General features: G+C 40.6%; 1 protein-coding gene across 2 annotated transcripts in view; it reads right to left on the bottom strand.

Moving 5' to 3' along the window:
* The window catches only part of ERMP1 (endoplasmic reticulum metallopeptidase 1), a 57,112-nt gene extending 37,489 nt beyond the window's left edge, over positions 1-19,623 (bottom strand). For both annotated transcript variants that reach the window (XM_028835179.2, XM_028835180.2), the window contains exons 1-4: positions 18,859-19,623; positions 16,897-17,198; positions 11,428-11,555; positions 10,236-10,341 (exon numbers count right to left, since the gene is read on the bottom strand). In XM_028835179.2, the coding sequence (XP_028691012.2) occupies positions 10,236-10,341; positions 11,428-11,555; positions 16,897-17,198; positions 18,859-19,199 (877 nt within the window). In that variant the 5' untranslated portion in view covers positions 19,200-19,623. The remainder of the gene's footprint in view (positions 1-10,235; positions 10,342-11,427; positions 11,556-16,896; positions 17,199-18,858) is intronic.
* Between the last annotated feature and the right edge of the window lie 934 nt (positions 19,624-20,557).

The following is a 20,557-nucleotide window of genomic DNA, read 5'->3' as shown; positions in this document are numbered from 1 at the left end:
AGACTTTTCAAAGGCATTAACATTATTCATACTTATCCTTAACTTTGATTTGTGAGATCAATACATCCCTCATAGGGGCTTCTCCTTCAGCCTGGATCCCAGAATGAGTAAGACACATGGAACATAATAACCGTGGACTATAACGGCAGTTATTCAGAAACCTAAATGCAACACGAGCAAGAAATTTGCCTTTGCTGTTATAAACCACCAAGACTTTGGGGTTGTAACCACAAAACTTAGCAACATATTTACTGAGGTAAACAGACCAAGTAATTGAATGTCAGGGAATCTAAGAATATTGTTTTAGTAACTTCACCGATTACAAAATTGCTTTCCTACATTTTAAAAAATGACCAAGGCTGGGTGCAGTGGCTCACACATGTAATCCCAGCACGTTAGGAGGCCGAGGTAGGCAGAGCACCTGAGGCCAGGCATTTGAGACCAGCCTGGCCACATGGCAAAACCCCGCCTCTACTAAAAACATAAAAATAAGCCAGGCATGGTGGCGCATGCCTGTAATCCCAGCTGCTCAGGAGGACGAGGCAGAAGAATTGCTTAAACCTGGGAGGTGAAGGCTGCAATGAGCCAAGATTATGCCACTGCACTCCAAGCCTGGGTGACACAGCGAGACTCCATCTCAAAAATTAAAAATTAAAAATTAAAAATGACCCAAAAAAGCAGAGGGACACTACAGAAATAGACACACAGGTAATCCAGATACTGGAGTTATCAGACACAGATTTTAAAATAATTATGATTAATACGTTTTAAAAAACACACATATCAATAATTTCACCAGACAAGTATAATCTATTTAAAAGAGTCCTACAAATGGAAATCCTAGAACTAAAAAACATAGCTGATGTTGAGAATTTTAATAAACGGGCTTAACACGAAGTTTAATACAGCAGAAGAAAGGATTAAAATTAAAGCATAAAAAGAAGAAAAGGTTGGAAAATACACAAATGTGAGTAACTGGAGTCCCAAAAGAACAGAAGATAGAATAGAGAAGGTAAATGTTTAAAGACTTAATGGCCAAGAATCTCCCAAAACTGACAGAATTCAAGCCATGAATTTAAAACGGTCTACAAACTCCAAACAAGATAAATATAAAGAAAAACTATATCTAGCACCATTTGCCTTTGAATACTATTCCTCACGAAAAGAAACCAAGTCTCCTTAGAGAAATGGCTGATTCCAGGTCTGGGACTAGTGAAGTACAAGGTAAGTTGAAACACCTGTGCCAGAAAGTAAGAAAGTACTCTAAGAGACATGTCAAAGGGGCTCAGGCACTGGTTCAAAATAGAGACCACTGGCCTAAACTGGGACAATTCATGCAACAAAATAAATAATAGTAACAGAAAATATATTATACAGATTAAAGTTAAAATACATAAAGTACTGAAATAACAAACCAAAAAAAAGGAAAATGGAAAGCCTTCCTTCTTGCAGAATTCCAACTATGACCTACAGGAAGAATGATGAAGCCAGAAACTCAGTGTTAGCATTGGGTAAACACTGTAATAAAAATGCTTGGGGACAAGAGTCATCAAAGATTGCTAAAACTAGGATCAAAGTTTTATGACAAACAGGATATTTGCCTAAAGTATCTACCACTAAGGGGAAATCAGTAACTTATACAAAGAAAGAAACAGTAGAAAAATCTGGCAAATAAATACCTTAATCAAATGATGAAAATGTAGTATCATTAATAATGAGACAGATACTACATGCATCCTTATGTGATGCACTGAGAAGGACACAAATACAAAAGGAAAAAGAAATGTGATGATGGGAAAATACATAGATTATGAGACCTTATCATATTAAAATACTATTATTAAAATATTATTACTATTTGATATTAATAAATTTATACTAAAAAATATGACGAAAACCATACTGAAAAACAGGTAAAGCCCAACTATCATTAATTATCTTAAAAATTAGGATAATAGTTCCTCTTAGATAGGAGGAAGCTGTATTTGAGAAGAGAGGTAAAAAAAAATGCCTAGGCTGGCAAGGCAATCCACCCTCTTCCATGAGGCAGGGTTAAAAAGATTTTCACCTTACAATAATTAAGTTTTCAACTTTTTTTGAAATGTGTTAAACAATGATTACGGTTTTTTTTTTTTTCCTTTTTTTTTTTTTTTTTTTGAGACGGAGTCTCGCTCTGTTGCCCAGACTGGAGTGCAGTGGTGCCATCTCAGCTCACTGCAAGCTCTGCCTCCCGGGTTCACGCCATTCTCCTGCCTCAGCCTCCCCAATAGCTGGAACTACAGGCGCCCACCGCCATGCCCGGCTAATTTTTTCTATGTTTTAGTAGAGACGGGGTTTCACTATGTTAGCCAGGATGGTCTCGATCGATTATGATTTATTTAATAACACATGATAATTAAATGCTATATTTGATCCTGGCCAGGCACCCGGATTTTTTTTTAAATGGCTAAGACATTAATGGAACAACTGGAAAAATCTGAATATGCATTATTATAGTTTTATATTAATATTTCTTGAGTGTGATCTATGTTCTGTTACAGAAGAGGATGTCCCTGTTTCTTTATCTGAGACGATCATCCTGAGATTATCAATTGACATAATTTTTCTCCTTTATTCTGATAATGTAGTGAATTACACAGATCGATTTTCAAATATTACACCATCTTGTTGATCAACTTGGTTGGAAAGCATTATCTTTTGTATATTATATATATTTCTGGATTCAGTTTGCTAATACTTAATTTAGGAGTTTTGCATCTAAATTTGGTATTACCTACCCAAAATATCTACCAAAGCTGAACATATGCACACCTTATGACTCAGCAATTCCACTCAGAAATGTGCACACACAAACATGTGTACCAAAAGACATTTACAAGAATGTTCACAGCAGCACCATTCATAACAAAACCCTGGAAACAACATAACAGCACCAACAGAATGAATCAATTGTTGTAGAATTGACTAGCGTTCAGCAAGAAAAAAGAATGAACTACAGATGAGGAACTGAAGCTTGGAGTGGTCACATGACCTCTCCAAGGTTCCACGTGTAGAATGTGCTAGAGCTACAGTTTTGAGTTTTGACCTTAGATCATCTAACTACAGAGCCTATGCTCTTTTTTTCTTTCTTTTTTTTTTTTGTGACGGAGTCTTGCTCTGTCGCCCAGGCTAGAGCACAGTAGCTTCATCTCAGCTCACTGCAAGTTCCACCTCCTAGGTTCACACAATTCTCCTGCCTCAGCCTCCCAAGTAGCTGGGACTACAGGCGTCCACCACCATGCCCGGGTAATTTTTTGTATTTTTAGTAGAGATGGGGTTCCACCATGTTAGCCAGGATGGTCTTGATCTCCTGATCTTGTGATCCACCCGCCTTGGCCTCCCAAAGTGCTGGGATTACAGGCATGAGCCACCGTGCCCGGACTTTTATTATTATTATTATTTTTTTTTTTGAGATAGTCTCTTGCTCCATCATCCAGGCTAGAGTGCAATGGCTGATCTCGGCTCACTGTAACCTCTGCCTCCTGGATTCAAGTGATTCTCCTGCCTCAGCCTCCCAAGTAGCTGGGATTCCAAGTGCCTGCTACCATGCGGCTAATTTTTGTACTTTTAGTAGAGACAGGGTTTCACTATCCTGGCCAGGCTGGTCTCGAACTCCTGACCTCAGGTGTTCCGCCCACCTTGGCCTCCCAAGGTGCTGGGATTTCAGGCATGAGCCACCACGCCCAGCCAGAGCCTATGCTATCAACCAGTACCCTACCCTACCTCCAGGCAAAACCTTTTAGTTATCTTATAAAGTAAGGTGGCAGGCAGATATAGAAACATTTTCAATTTACATTCTTTCTCCTGCCGTCATCTAAATCCAACGATAATTCCATTTTCTTGTGTGTTCACATCTTAAGAATGAGCCCCATCTTTCTTAATGCAATGACTATGGGCATGTGTAATGTTCAGAGGAGGTAGGCCTCCGTGCCAAGAATAGTAAGTCAAAGTTCTCTAGAAGTCCAGGGAAAATGGACCCAGCTTAGCAGACCCACAGCATCCTTCCACTGCTTTATTTCCTTCCATCTCTAGTTGGTGGCATCGATGCACAAAAGAAAAAAAAAAGGAACTAATAAAAGAGACTGAGAAAGAGTGGTAAATATTATTATGGAAGCCAAGTAGCATGAGGCCTGAAAACTGACTGAATTCGCCAATGTAATCTTTACAAGAACAGCTGTGGTGAAGTGGGGAGGCTAAAGCTGACTAGAACTGGTTCAAGAATATATCACATGGTGGATCTATCAATTTCGGCAGATCTCGGTCTATCAAGGTGGATCACTTGAGCCCAGGAGTTGGAGAACTGTGAGCCATGATTGTATCACTGCATTCCAGCCTGGGTGACAAAGCAAGATCCTATCTTAAAAAAAAAAAAAAAAAAAAAAAAGGCAGTTATTCAAGACTATGACTACGGATCATTCTTTTGAGGAATTCTGCAGTAGAGGGTCAGAGAAATAAGACAAGCTAGCAGGTGGTGATAAAAGTGGTTTTCTTTAAAATGGAAGAAAAGGTATGTTTGCATGCAAATACAAATGATCCTATAGAGAGAAAAATTAATGATAGAAGACAGAAAAAAATCATCATCACCAGTCTCCTACTCATACACTAACGGTATTTCCAATTTTCTACTCTTAAAGAAAAGCCAAGGCTGGACATAATGCCTCATGCCTGTAATCCCAGCACTTTGGGAGGCCAAGGAAGGAAGACTGCTTAAGTCCAGAAGTCTGAGACCAGCCTGGGCAACACAGTGAGACCCTGTCTCTAAAAAAACTAAAAAACTGGCTGGGCATGGTGGCACATGCCTGTCATCCTAGCTACTGAGATGGAGGCTGAGGCAGATGGATCACTTGAGCCCAGGAGCTGAAAACCAGCGAGCCATGATTGCTCCACTACATTCCAGCCCGGGCAACAAAGCAAGATCCTATCTCAAAAAAAAAAAAGAAAAGAAAAGAAAACCCAAGATGACTTAGATCTACGTGTATACGTCAACTATTTCTGCAGGTTAAATTCCCAGAAACGGGTCTGCTGAAGAGCCTGCACATTTAAAAAATACATGTTGCCAAAATGCACCAATCTACATTCCCACTAGCTGTGTATGAAAATGACTCTTCATACTCATCAGCACTGGGCATTATTTTACTTACTTTTTGCTGATCTAATATTTTAAAAATCCTTACTGTTATATGTATTTGCATTTATTCTCAAATAAAACAACTGTTTCATTTGGCAGTTTCTTAAAAAGCTATGCATAAATTTACTATACATCCCAGGAATTCCATTCCTAGGTAACTAAAAGAAATGAAAATATATGTTTACACAAAGACTTACACATGAATGTTTACTCCAGCATTATCGTAAAAGTCTAAAAGTGGAAACAATCCAAATATCCATCGATGGATGAATGGATAAACAAAAAGTAATACATCCATACAATGGGTTAGTCAGCCACTAAAAAAAATGAAGTACTGATACATGTGACAATATGGATGAAGCTTGTGAAAGCTGTCAAAATCAAAACAGAGTCACTTGTGTTAAAAACTCCGACAACGGAGCCAGGGAAGGCCATGAAGCGAGGATTCTCATGCACAAATGCCTGATAACAAGAATTATCACAAAAGACTCTTCAAAAACCACAACCTTGCACAAAGGTCACTGCAACCTCATATCAAAAAAAAAACTTCAGCAAGGACATCAGCCCAGCAACTGCCTGTCCAATTTCAGACTGGTGCCACCCTTGTTATTGATCCTTGTAGCCAAGGATAATTATCTCAAAAAAATTATGTAATCCTCTTTATTTTTCCTATAAAAATGTTTGTGTTCCTTTACTGCCCTAGTTTACTATGGCATATAGTTTCTCATAGTTTACTATGGCACATGTATTCCTACTGCAATACCCATTACTACATAAATACCATCTTCTTTGAGAGTCTCCCTCTGTCTGTTACTTAGATTAACAATCTGAAATACATTACACTAAGTAAAAAAACCCAGACACAAACAACCATGCATTCTATGATTACATTTATATGAAATGTCTACAACAGGCAATTCTATAGAGACACAAAGTAGATAGGTAGTTGCCTAGGAATGAGGGAAAATGGGAGTGACTGCTAATGAGTGTCCTATTTGGGATGATAAAAACATTCTAAAATTGTGATGATGATGGCACAACTGAGAACTATGTATCTCAATAAAGCTGTAACTTAAAAAAAAAAATTCACTCTAAAGAAGGCTACAGGCTGGGCGTGGTGGCTCACACCTGTAATCCCAGCACTTTGGGAAACCGAGTGGGCAGATCACCTGAGCTCAGGAGTTCTAGACCAGCCTGGCCAACATAGTGAAACCCCGTCTCTACTAAAAATACAAAAATTAGCCAGGCATGGTGTCACACACCTGTAATTCCAGCTACATGGCAGGCTGTGGCAGAAGAATCGCTTGAACCCAGGAGGCCCAGAGTGCAGTGAGCCGAGATCACGTCACTGCACTCCAGTCTGGGCGACAGAGCAAGACTCCGTCTCAAAGAGAAAAGGCGGCTATAAAGTAGCAGATAGAATACCATTCTATTTTTGCAAGAAATATATATACACATATATACATGTATATTAATGTTTGCACTCAGAAAAAATTCCAGAAGAGTACAGACTAAACTATAACACTAGTTTGCTCTGGATGGTAGAATTATAGGGGCATGAATATTTTCCCAAGAGGAAAAAAGATTCTGTGACCCTTTTGCAATCAAGCCTCTCTCACTTATGAAATGAGGTCACTGGTCTGATAAATCAAGTCATTCTTTCTGGCCCTTCTTAAAAATTAGGTAGTAATGATTATTCTAGTCACTAAAAACTCCCCAAATGAATGTCGCTCTCAGAAGTGACAATGGAGTTCTAGCGCACAAACTGTTTTAACCAAAAAGTTTCCAGGGCAGGACAAATACTATCACAAAGAAAAAGAAGTACGGTTTAAAAAGCTGAGGACAACACAATCTGGCATATACTCTCAATCACAACTCCAAACCCAGGAGGGCCTTTATCCTCTTTTAGTCAAACATGAAAATAACACTAACTAGCTTTTTGAAACCCTGCCCACAAGAAAGGTAGTCTTCTGTAGGCAGTGGCATTAAAAGTGAGAGAGATGCTGGGAAAGGTATTAGAATGTCAGAAAGCACCCAGAAAGCTTTCAGGTATGCAGTTTAGCCATAGTAATGAGCTCCAAAACGTAGAGGGGGAAAAAAAAATCATGTAAAAATTCAGAGTAAGGAGGGAAATAATCTCTTCCAATCTTTTGTAGGACACCCCCCCCAAAAAATTAATTTTGAAACATGAGGATTTCAGAACAAGTAAAACATTTAAATTTTATGTTTATACTAACCAGTCATAAATCTGTTTTTTACTTTATTATTAAAGTGATCATATACATTTCAAAAATTTAAATACATAAAATTATAAAAAGTAATGCATTAATGATAATCAATTCTGGTCTTAAATTCATGAAGCAACAGAGAATTTAAACTGCTGTTTTACCTTTAACCTATTCCAACATTATATGAAATGTTGTAGACATTTCATATAAACGTAATCACACAATACATGGTTGTTTGTGTCTGGGTTTTTTTACTTAGTGTAATGTACTTCAGATTGTTAATCTAAATGGAATACAGTTCTACCAGCAACTGCTCACCATCTAGCTAGGATCATTATTAACAGTTTGTTTACACCCTTTCAGATAACGTAATTATTTTTAGAATTTATGCAGCTGCAGAATTTTTGTCTAAAACCATATACATTTAATAAAAAGAGTAAGGACTCTGGGCCGCCCAGGCCTACCAAAAATGAGTACTTAATAAATGTAAATAAGTAATGTTAGTCAGTCTGGACCTGAATAGCCCTTGGTGTGTTTTAACGTCTCCGGACTACACATATGTAAAATATGTTAACATATGTGCATAAAATACTTATGCATTAATATATATGTACATAGAAAAAAATCTAGGAAGGGTACAGATTAAACCACAAGGCTGTTTTTTCTCTGGATAAGGGGAGTGTAGGGCAAGGTGCTGTGCTAATAAATTAAAAGCATGGAGATGAAGGCACTTAACACATAGTGTACTTCAACATGGAAAATATACAGACACACTCCTGCTTACATGGAGCCCTGACATTTTTCACAAGAGGAAAGAAAGACTGAGTGTCCTCTCTGCTTACAGAATTTTCTTTTGCTGCTTTTTGATCTGGTGGTTGTAACATGTATGTGTTCCTCCTATCCAGACTGACATCCAAGAAATAGAAAGAGGCTGGGTGTGGTGGCTCATGCCTGTAATCCCAGCACTTTTGGGAGGCTGAAGCAGGAAGACTGCTTGAGCTCAGGAGTTTGAGACCAGCCTGGGCAACATGGCCAAACCCCATCTCTACAAAAAAAGGAAATTAGCCGGGCACGGTGGTATGTATATGCCTGTATCCTAGCTACTCCAGAAGCTGAGCTGGGAGGATGTCTTGAGCCCTCAAGGCGGAGGTTGCAGTGAGCTGAGATTATACCACTGCACTCCAGCCTGGGCGACAGTGAGACCCTGCTTCAAAAAAAAAAAAATATATATATATATATATATCTCGATAATGTATCTACTTACTTCTGTAGATATGAGATCGCAGCTTCTTCTCATTAGAGAGTAAGAACAAAGCAGAAAGATTTGAGAACTGAAAAGAGAACCTTGCTGCTTCTAACATTATGACCTTGAGAAACTCAAATGCTTAGCTAAAGTAAAATATACAAACATTTTGAAAGATAAAAGTTTAAAATAAGTTTGATGGAGACTATTAAAATACAGTATTGTTTAGGTATGAAGACATACTTAGCATAGTTTCATAATTTAAATAAAGTCAGGTCTTAAAAGGGTGCTACAAAACAAGTTCCCACATCATCTCACTTCCCCTAGCCCATCTCAGCACACAACACACTCTTCAATACTAAAACATCTAGGAAATGCTACATCTCTGGATAAAATGCATTACTCAAATTTCTAACAGGGCAGGGAAACGGAATGGAACTTCCAACGTCAAATTTTAGTATGCCCTGTCTAAACAAATCCATGAGCTCTGAATTTTGTTAATAAAGACAATTAAAACCCATTTATGCCTGAGGTTGCAATTTTTTAAATTTTTGCATGTATGAAAAATCAGACCTTGGCAATGAGGCTTGAGCAGTAGGATATAAATATCTCCCACATGCTTAGCGTTCCAATAATGAAACACTAGGCACAAATGGGCTATGTTGATAACCTTAGAAAAGTTTAATCATAAAACTAAAGCTATTTCTCTGGGCCAGACATGATGGTTCACGCTTGTAATCCCAGCACTTTGGGAGGCCAAGGCAGGAGGACCACTTGGGCCCAGGAATTTGAGACCAGCCTGGGAAACATAATGGGAGCCTGTCTCTACAAAAAAATTTTTAAATTAGCCAGGCGTGATGGCAAGCACGTGTAGTCCCAGCAACTCAGGAAGCTGAGACAGGAGAAAACTTGAACCCGGGAGGTCAAGCCTGCATGATGGCACCAGTACACTCGAGCCTGGGTGACAGAGCGTGGCTCTGTCTCTAAAAAAATAAAATAAAATAAAAATTATTCTGGCTGATTAAATATACTAATTTTTTTTAACATTCCATTAAATCAATGACACATTTAAACCTATTAAACTACGGGTAAATTTTCTCATTTTAACTCATGAAATGATTGACACTTAAAATTATTTATACCATAACCACTCATAATGGCTAAAAGTTCACTACCTATATAACAATCCAGTTAGAGATTAAGAACAAAGTCTCCGGACCTGGACTGTCTAGGTTCAAATCACACTCTGCCATTAAACAACTGTGAAACCTCAGGCAAGTTATAATCTCTCTGGACTCAGTTTCATCTCTAAAATGGAAGTAACAGTACTTATCTCACATGTTGTTTGGAGGATTCAAGGACTTAATATATATGAAATGGTTTGAACGCCTGGCATATAATAAGCACTATACAAGTGTCAGATGCTATATTATTTTGTTCAAAATTTTTAACAAAGACAAGCTAACACCACCTCATGCTTTAAAAAGAATGCTCATTCAAGATACCGTTTATTGAAGAGATTACTTATAATCAAAAACTTTCTACTTTCATAAAAACTAGAATTGCATTAAAATATAAAACGCACAGTCTCACATACCTGTTTGGAATACAAGTTCTTTCCCTCCTACACCTGCTGCCTCCAGGTTAATGAATGCGCGAATCAAGCTAGCCCAGGGGTGCTGAGTAATGAAACCATGACTGGCCTTAATGAGAAGGAAAGAAAACAAATATCTGTTAAACAATCTTAAATTATCAGTCTTGATTTTGCTTAAGCATAGAGAGACTATTTTGATGAGGTAAGGAATATGAAAACAAAATAATTGCTCTTCAAAGGCAGTATCCAAAGACATCTTCTGCTTCTTTTCCTATGCATAAGGGCCATGCACATCAGGGTTCAGAAAGTCACCCATCACAGAAGGCAGCCTGTTAACCATTAACGGTGCCAAACAACATCCCTGGTAAGTACAAGGCTATGCAAAAGAAAAGGCACAGAGGGCCAGACACGGTGGCTCACGCCTATAATCCCAAAACTTTGGGAGGCCAAGGAGGGAAAATCGCCCAAGCTCAGGAGTTCGAGACCAGCCTGGGCAACGCAGTGAGACCCCCTCTTTTTTTGTTTTTTTGTTTGTTCGTTTTTGAGATGGAGCCTGTGGCCCAGGCTGGAGCACAATAGTGCGATCTCAGATCACTGCAACCTCCACCTCTCCCAGGTTCAAACGATTCTCCTGCCTCAACCTCCAGAATAGCGGGGATTACAGGCACCCACCACCATGCCTGGCTAATTTTTGTAATTTTAGTAGAGACGAGGTTTCACCATGTTGGCCAGGCTGGTCCCAAACTCCTGACCTCGTGATCTGTCTGCCTCGGCCCCCCAAAGTGCTGGGATTATAGGCATGAGCCAGCGTGCCTGGCCCCCATCTCTTTTTAAAAAGAAAGAAAAAAAAAGAACAGGAGAAGAGACGATCCATATGGCTGGGCATTTATTTGTGCCTGTCTCAAAATATCTCTGAAACTTCAATGTCAAAGAAAACCTGAGGAGAGTAATTATGCCACCAAGAGCCCTTCTGTCAATTAAATCCTGCCACAATAATCTGCTGAGTGGAGTTTTCCAAATAGTAAACATCTCTACATACGTGGTTGTGAATTTTTTAAAGTACTGCTCATATAGTATTTTTCTGCATATCATTTTATACTACCCACAGGAGTCATAAAAAATGCATTTATGTGTTAGCTATTATTATTAATCTCATCCTTATTCAAGCCTAATATTTAAAACAGTAAAATCTCACTTGCAAGACATTTTCCTCAGCACCATTAAAGAGAAATATGACAGCATGATGCAAGGCTTCTGAAGATGTTGACAAGACGCGAAGGACTTCCAGCATCACTGAGCAGCTAACTGCATCATCACTGGCACCTTCAAATCAGAAAAACAAATTTGCTGCTCAGATTTTAAAATGTTTACAGAATGACCCATTAGGACTAGGAATGGAGCTTTCTCCCCCAGAGAAGCATCACAATAGCTGCATGACCAGAAGCATAGCTCTGTCATCATCAGGACAATTATACCCACCAGCAGTAAGTTCCATGAAGGGATCTTTGTCTGGTTTGCTCACTAACTTACTCTCAACACCTACAACCATGCCTGACCCACCAGAGTCACTCAATTAGTGTCTGCTAAATAAAGCAACCTGAGGGGACCTAAAGTCATACTGGAAACTAGTATTCTCAGCAAACCAAGGAAATCTGTTCTATTCTTTACCCGTATTCCATAATCTCTGTAATAGTCTCACTTCTGGTGCTCACAGCTTCCTGCATCATCTCCCACTGCAACCACTCCTTTCTTGCTTGTTTTCCTGACAAAATCATAAAAGCTGCACAGAGAGGTCACTGTGGACGGTGTAACATTCCTTTAAGGTTTCTCCAAGGGGATTATGTGATGGAAAAGTAAAAAGAAGATACCTAATCTAGTAAGACACAGGAAAGGAGACTAATGACCTAAGTAGTATCCTAGGTCCCAGAACACACACTCAGTTCAATCTCTGAACCTTTTCTTGATTCATAAACTTTACGTTAATCAAAAGTAACTACAAAGATGACTTAACTGTCTTGCTTTTTTAAAGCACTGTAAGAGACAGTTAAAGGAAGTCATTGGATATTTGATGATACCAAGGAATTACTGTTAGGGTTTTTTTTAGGTGAGGCAATTGGTGGTATCAAAAAGGGCCCTTATCTTCCAGCAATACACAGTGAAATACTTTTAGAGAGGAACTGATATAGCTAAGATCTGCTTCAAAATAATCAAGCAGTTGGGAGGGTAGTGGTAGGAAAGAAACAAGATCAGACTGCTGAAGCTGGGAGATACGTACACTGGAGTTCATTAAACAATTCTGCTTTTGAATATATTTGAAACTTTCCATAACAAAAAACTTAAAAGAGTAATCAAAGTAAATAAGCGCTAACGTAACTCAGGCAGTAACATTTCTGGGTTTACACATTTGAAGCAGGGTGCCAAAGAGTTTGGCGTGGATTTGAGAGCAGGAAAGACTTGGAAGTAAATTTGAGCTCTGTCACTTTTCTCCACCATCTCCTGGTTTAAAGAGCAAGCTAATGATACCTACCTCACAGGTTTGTTGTAAGAGTCACACAAGATAATGCCCTGTGCCTAGCACCTGGTAGGCATTCAATGTTCATTTTTCCTACTCTTTGCAAATCTGAGGAAGGCTCTGTAGCTAGCTAAAATTAAAATGCTTGTTTGGGCTCTATTAAATTCCAGACCCCATTCCTACTTAAGAAGAAACTACCTATTAACCATACTTGTCTTGGTGGTAATTACTGGTTTGTATTTCAATCAAAGTGAAACAAAGTAATAATCATTTAATTACTAATAGAAAATGTTGCTATTGGCAAAAAGTGTCACCTTTCAAAAACCTAATGAAATAAACTCTTTTTGTAAATTTGACACTGTGAGTTACTTTAAAAATAGAAAGCAAACAATAAAATGTTTCTTTATTCAAAAAGAGAGAACAGGAAATTAAAAGGTATCTATACAGGGTTGATTAAAAAGTTAAATTGTCCATTCAGCTTCCCTTATTTTAATGGTTCTGGTGTGTTAGAATAGAACTACAGAAGGGTCAAATATCTTTAAGAAAGGGAAGGAAAGTTAAGAGGACAGTATCTATAAGGGCTAGGTGGTTAACTGACATCCCTTTCCATTTAGAATTAACCTTGAAATTGAAGCCACCCCCAAAATAACTCAACGCCTCTTCTACCAACGACCTGGAACCACACAGCAAACTCAAGAAGATAATTAAGGCTTTTCTGTGGATAACATTACTCCTAACTGGTATCAATTCCTGAGTCCTATATACACAGATGAGAACTTAAAAAGAAAAAAGAAGTGCTTCAATTAGGCCATCCACTAAAAGGATTTAGGTGATAGTCTATTTCAGGGGTGTCCAATCTTTTGGCTTCCATGGGCCACATTAAGGGAAGAATTGTCTTGGGCCACATATGAAATACACTAACAATCTGATGAGTTAAAAAATAAAATAAAAATTGCAAAAAAATCTCATGTTTTGAGAAACTTTATGAATTTGTATTGGGCCACATTCAAAGCTACCGAGGAATGCAGGTTGGAAAAGCCTGGTCTATTTGATGAATGTGTGAAACACTATTTTTAACAATTTATTATTGACAGAAATTTCCTTGAGATTGTTGCTAAGGGTATTCCTATAAAATTTTAGTTAAAAGTAGGTTCTAGGGCCAGGCGCGATGGTTCACGCCTATAATCTCAGCACTTTGGGAGGCCAAGACAGGCGGATCACGAGGTCAGGAGATTGAGACCATTCTGGCTAACGTGGTGAAACCCTGTCTCTACTAACAAAGAATTAGCAAGGCGTGGTAGCAGCTGCCTGTAGTCCCAGCTACTCGGGAGGCTGAGGCAGGAGAATGGTGTGAACCCGGGAGGCAGAGCTTGCAGTGAGCTGAGATCGCGCCACGACGGAGCAAGACTCCACCTCAAAAATAAATAAATAAATAAATAAATAAGTGTAGGTCGTAGGCCAGGCACAGTGGCTCCCACCTGTAATCCCAGCACTTTGGGAGGAATGACGTAGAATGATCACTTAAGGAGTTCAAGACAAGCCTGGGCAACAAAGTGAGAACCTGTCTCTATTATTTAAAAAGTAATAATAAAAAGTGACAAAAATGCTGGCCTTTAATTAGACTCCACATACACAATTTGCAACATTTGGCACTATGTTTGTAAAGAGTAACTGAATATGCACTCCAAAATATGTCATTTTGACATATGGATTATTTTGAGCTGAAGGCAACTGAGAAGTAGGTACTACACAAAAAAGCTCTCTGCCCTCCCCTTGTTTGCCTAAAAGCAGAATATAAATTTACCAACGTGTCCCCATTTCCCCTCTCCACCAGGAAGTACAAACGTTGATCACAAATGACAACTGTAAACTTTTGGTGGCCTGGTGACAGCACAAAAGGAATCTATGTAACACTTTACTAACTAACCTTTATCTACCATTTATTTGCCTTCCTACAATTTGCCACCCCTCGAGACTCAAGGTCCTTTTCCTATCTTTTGTCACTTCTCTAAAAACGTATTGTTTTGCTGAAGATGCTACATAAGCCAGATTTCTAAGCCACCTCTTTGAGATTTACTCATTTTCCTTGAGTATGTCCCATGTACATGAAGTGCATGTGTTAATAAACTTCTGTTTGGTTTTTCTCTTTTTAGCTTGTCTTTTATTACAGGGGTCCACTCAGCTAAGAACTACGAAGGGTAGAGAGGAAACTGTTTTCTTTTGTCCCTACATTTCCTTCTAATTCTTATATATACAGCCTTCGTATATAATGTTCTTAAGCAACTACGGTGTTTATTTGCCCCTTCTCAGAATTTAAGCATCATAATAGTGGGCAAAGAGTGACATTTATTACTGCTTTGAAATGGACATTAAAAAACCACTGGTGGCAGGGCACGGTGGCTCACACCTATAATCTCAGCACTTTGGGAGACTGAGGCAGGCGGATCACTTGAAGTCAGGAGTCCAAGACCAGCCTGGCCAACACGGTGAAACCCTGTCGCTGCCAAAAATACAAAAAAATCAGCCGAGTGTGGTGGCACGGCAGGAGATTCACTTGAACCCAGGAGGCAGAGGATGTAGTAAGCCAAGATTGTGCCACTGCATGCCAGCCTGGCAACAGAGTAAGACTTGGCCCCCCCACCCAAAAAGAAAAACCACTAAACCACTGGTTACCTCAGCAGCACACGAAGGCACTACTGGCTTATTTAACAAATGTGTGTATACTGATTTTTGAAAATGCAAGTTACGTTACAAATGCAATTGTCAAGCTTTCTAAATATATTCTAATATGAATCATTTTATCAAGCAAATAAATTTTACTTACATTTTGTATAACTCTAGATGTTCAAATTTGGCCTGCTGTAAGTTCAAGCAATCCAGAAGTGTTAATATTACATAAAAGTTAATAGAAACTTTTAAAAAACACTTTCCATGCCAGGTACTATTTCAGTGTTTTACTTAAATTTAATCCTCCAAGCAACACTATTAGGAAAGTACTATTATTTTCTCCATTACACAGATGAGAAACTAAGAAGTTAAGCAGTTTGCAAAAGGGAATATTAATCACACTCTAATATTCTTTTTCCTTTCAAATGTAGCTGAAAGCACTGACTGGCCAGGAAATCCAGCATCTTATCCTAGTTTTGTCTCTGATCAGTGATGACCAGCTAAATTTACTCCTGTGTCAAATGAGGGGGTTGAGCCAGATACCATTTCAGGTCTCATCTACCACTAAAATGTTATGCCATTGTAAATGCTATTTTCTATTCCTATTTACAATCTCTTTAACCACTGAATACAATTTTCTGAAGAATAAATATTTTAATAAATGGAAATTCAATTTAGGGGATTCCCATTCATTTGACAAACATTTGCTGTGTCAGGCACTGTCCGAAATGCAAGTATTCTATTTTGCCAAATTATTTTCACAGAAAGATTTACACATTAATTAGACACTTTAACAGTATGGCACCCTCAGTGGACCAAAATTCTCACTTTATAGGTCAACAGAATCTGCTAGAAGAGATATCCGCCAACCCGCAGCCCAGGACAGCTTTGAATGCAGCCCAATACAAATTTGTAAACTTTCTTAAAACATGAGGTTTGTTTTTGTTTTTGTTTGTTTTTTTTTTAAAGCTCATCAGCCATCACTAGTGTATATTATGTGTGGCCTATGACAATTCTTCTTCCAGTGTGGCCCAGAGCAGCCAAAAGATTGGACACCCCTGCTCTAAAACCATGGAGCATCCCTCGAAGGCAGTGACTGTCCTTATCTGGTATCCCCAAAGCCTAGTATAACATCCAGCTGAGTAAAACACTTCCTAAGTGTCAGAACCTAACTCCAGGACACAAGGACACACACACTGTCTGGTAACACCGAGAAAACTGCTTCAGTCTACCAGAAACATTCCAAGTCTTGCCACTGGGCTGCTGGCATTAATGCCAAAAAACAATATTAATAAAGCACTTAAGAGAAGACAGAATGGTTAGATCCTAAACTAAATGATACTATCCTAATTATCCTGCTTTCCATCACAAAGAAAAAAGGTTTGCCCAAAATGGTCACCACAATTGCCCAAGTAGCTTGGGGTTATGTTAATAAAACTTTCTGGGCTGTGACAACTTCCAAATGACTAAAAAACACATACATACCTGGTGAGTTTGCTACTGAGTCAAAATGACAATTAGCCAAGACAGCATGCTGGGCTCCATCTCTGGGTTCCAGCTTTACCACAACATTGGTGATGTTGTCATAATAGCTTGTAAAACCTCCCAAGAAATCAATGCTAAAAGAGCCTGTGGGCCGTTGTACATCTACTGAAATCTTATGAAGCCTGTTGCTTTGCACTTCAATCAGTTTAATCTGTTCCAAAAGGTAGTGCACTGTCAGAATTTCATTTTCTGGACTTCCTGTAGTCCTGGGGCCAATGGAGGTTATGTGTTCAAGATAATCCCTGGAAGTGACCAAAAGAATAACAAAGGTTTGTAGTTAAAATTGACACTTAGCATGGATAACTTTTCCACTACACACCACTTCCTCCCCAAAAAAGCTGTTTTTTGACTTTTATAAAAAGGACTGCCTTTCATTATTTCAGACACCAAGTGAACATCACTTATAAAGTTCCATGATTTTATTTTTGCCTCCCACGAGGTGACCCCTTCAGTTTTCTCCACCATCCCACTCCCAACTTCTCCCCATATCAAACCAATACAAGGACTAGGGATGTATTCAAAACGTGTGACCACTGGTCAAGCACGTGGCTCACGCCTGTAATCCCAGGACTTTAGGAGGCTGAGGCGGGTGTATTGCTTGAGCTCAGGAGTTTGAAACCAGCCTGGGCAACACAGTGAAACCCTATCTCTTCCAAAAATACAAAAAGTAGCCAGATGTAGACTACTATCCGCCTGTAGTCCCAGCTACTCAGGAGGCTAAGATGGGAGGACTGCTTGAGCCTGGGAGATGGAGCCACTGTACTCCAGCCTGGGCGACAGAGCCAGACCCTGTCTCAAAACAACAACAACAACAAAAAAAAAAAGCCGAAGACTAAGCAGGAGAGACTATAACTTCACGGCGCACACACCTGAAGGTTATAGATCCTGGGTTAATGACTTTAAGTAGCAGAAACCAATGAGCAAATATAATCAAGAGGTTAAATAAGGGGGAAAAAAAAAACAAACTTTTGATGGACCCAGCCCTCCGAGCTCCTCCTAGTTATTAGACTCAAGGTCTAATAACTTCAGTTCAGACCAAAACCAACTGTACCCCTAACGAAAACAAAACTTTTGTCTTTTCACTGCATTCCAAATGGGGAAAGCTGGGGGTGGGGATGGGCAGCGTTTCAGAAAGTCCTTAATAAGCTTGCAACACTTTGCATTCTAGGAAAAACTTTTTAGAACACAGTAGCTGTTGAAAACTTTACACCAGCTTAACATTTCATGAGCTGTGACACACCTGGGTTACAACATCTTTGACTTAATCACCTTTCGTGGCATTCTTAAAAGTCTTAAAAAAAAAAAAAAAAAAAAGTCAAACCTTACACGGTCACTAATCCAAGGGGCCTAAAGACAAACTGCAGGAATCTGAGAATTTCTCAGACTGCATACCAAATTTTGACTGGGTGGTGTTCCAGAAAGAGTCTCTATAGCTTTCGGATTTGGTGGCTGTAACCCTCAGAAAGTTAGAACAGTGCACTAGCGCCTTCCAACACTCCCCGCCCCCAAAGCGAATTTATAAAACAGTCTAGGTACACAAATTTCCATTTGGAAAGCAGAAGGGCTAAGCCAGGTAAAAAGTGGAAGCTGTTCCAGAATATGGGGAGACGACTCACAACCAACCATCTGCACGAAGGGCAGACAGTGGAAAGCAGGTTCCATCTACCTGGCAACCCCAATCTGCACCGCGAGCTAAACGGGGGACAGGCAAGCCCCAAGTCCCGCCAACTCAGACCCCAGAAGAAGGAGAAGCAGGGGCCCCCCACCCCACGTGCAGCCTGGGAGGGGTCAGCGAGTCCCCGAGGTCCGGCAGTGGCGGATGCACACAGGTGCGGTGCCCCGGGGCCTGGGCAGGAGCCACAAACTGACGCGCGGGCCGTGCCAGGCGGGAGCGGCCGGTACCTGGCTTGGAGGGCGTCGAACTCCCCGTGGTGTCCAGCGGTCCCGCGTAGCACGAGCTGCTGCAGCGAGAGCTGCACCAACGTCCGCAGCGCGAGCAGGTAGAGCGCGAGCCCCAGCGCGGCGCGCGCCTCAGACAGCCCGGTCCCTGCGCCCCGGCTCGCGCCGCCGCTACCCCCCAGGCTCCTCTTCCGCGTCCTCCCGCCGCCGCCGCCGCACCCATCCACCAGGGTCTCCTGCGCTCGGGCCTCCCTCTCCGGCGGTGGCGCGGCCGCCGGTCCGTCCCGACGCTCTCCTCCGACGCGGTGCCGCCTCACAGCCGCCGACTCAGAACCCCACTCCATGGCCACAAGCCTCAGCTGCCAGCCCAACAGCCCCAGCCCGCTACAGCCCCGGCCGCCGCCGCCGCCGCCGCCTCCGACGCTGCCGCAGCGCCTCCTAGTGAGCGGACGGAAACTGCAGAGGGCCAAACTTCTTCTGATTGGCCCGTCCCGCCGCGCCAAGACCCAGCTTCTTTGGCCGTTCTCGGGTGGGCACAGCTGCCGGGCCGACCCAGCAGCGGGTGGTGGATATGCCGTCTCGCGCAGGGCTTTCCCAGCCCTCTGTAGGACGGAGATTGCCAACTGGAAAGACACCTAAAAACCCAAAACGAGAAAAATGAGAGATCGCTTTTGAAAGAACACACAAGGCTCTTACGGTGCACCAGGCAGATGAAAAAAGCAATGGCCTGGCTTTCGTAAGGAAGGAATTATTAGAACATCAGGCTCCAGCAAAGTGGGTTCCTGGCTCTTAAAATTAGAAATAAGACTACGCAGAGGAGGCCCGGCCTATTGCTTTCACATGCGTAATCTAATCAGCTCTTCATAACTCAGCAACTTAATCTATGCTATTACTGTCTCCATTTAACAGATAAAGAAAAATAATGGCTATTATTTATTGAATACCTGCTATGAGCTAAGCGCTAGGCCAAGTCCTTTAACACATTATCTCATTTAATTATCTTTAACAACACTTAAAAGGAAATATTTTTGTTCCCATCTAATACCTGAGAAACGTAGAGATAACAGATGAAGAATGTAAATCTAATTTCACGGGCTCCCAGAACAGCATTCTATTCCACTACTATATTAGCACTCTGCAAGTGAAGGTTCTGAAAAGCTATTCTTCCCTTGACCACTCCCTGAGGCAGTTAAGCAGCAGAGCCTTGGTTTCAGTACAGATCCTAGTGATTATCTAGTCTTCTTCCCGCTTGCTGGTACCATGAGCCTCTCTGTTCCAAGGTTTTTTGTCCCCAGCTTGGAGTTGCTACATTAGCACGAGCATTAACCTAGAGACCAACTGGGAGAGCACACTGCCGGATTTTGACTTAGCACATATGTCAGATTTCATACAATGCCCTATGGGCCTGCTCCTGCCCACCTCTCAGGCTCCTCTGACACCAGAATTCTTCTTATTTCCAGCTCTCCAGCCACACTGGCCTCTTTCAAAGACTTTCTACGCACATCTTTCGTTCTACAATGAGATCTTCTCACATGCCGTTTGAATTACCTGGAGTGTTCTTCCCTCTCCTCATTGTCTTTTTAACTCCTAATTATCCTTTAAATCTCAGATTAAGTAGTACTTCCTCAAGCGAGAATCTCATTTAATTTAGCTTGCTTCCCCTATTTGTAGGCTGTCACAGCACCATGTATGCATGTGATTA

This window comes from Macaca mulatta, chromosome 15 (assembly GCF_049350105.2).
Source record: "Macaca mulatta isolate MMU2019108-1 chromosome 15, T2T-MMU8v2.0, whole genome shotgun sequence".
Lineage (NCBI taxonomy): Eukaryota > Metazoa > Chordata > Mammalia > Primates > Cercopithecidae > Macaca > Macaca mulatta.
Note: the sequence above shows the minus strand (reverse complement) of the source record. Positions and strands in the feature narration are given on the sequence as shown.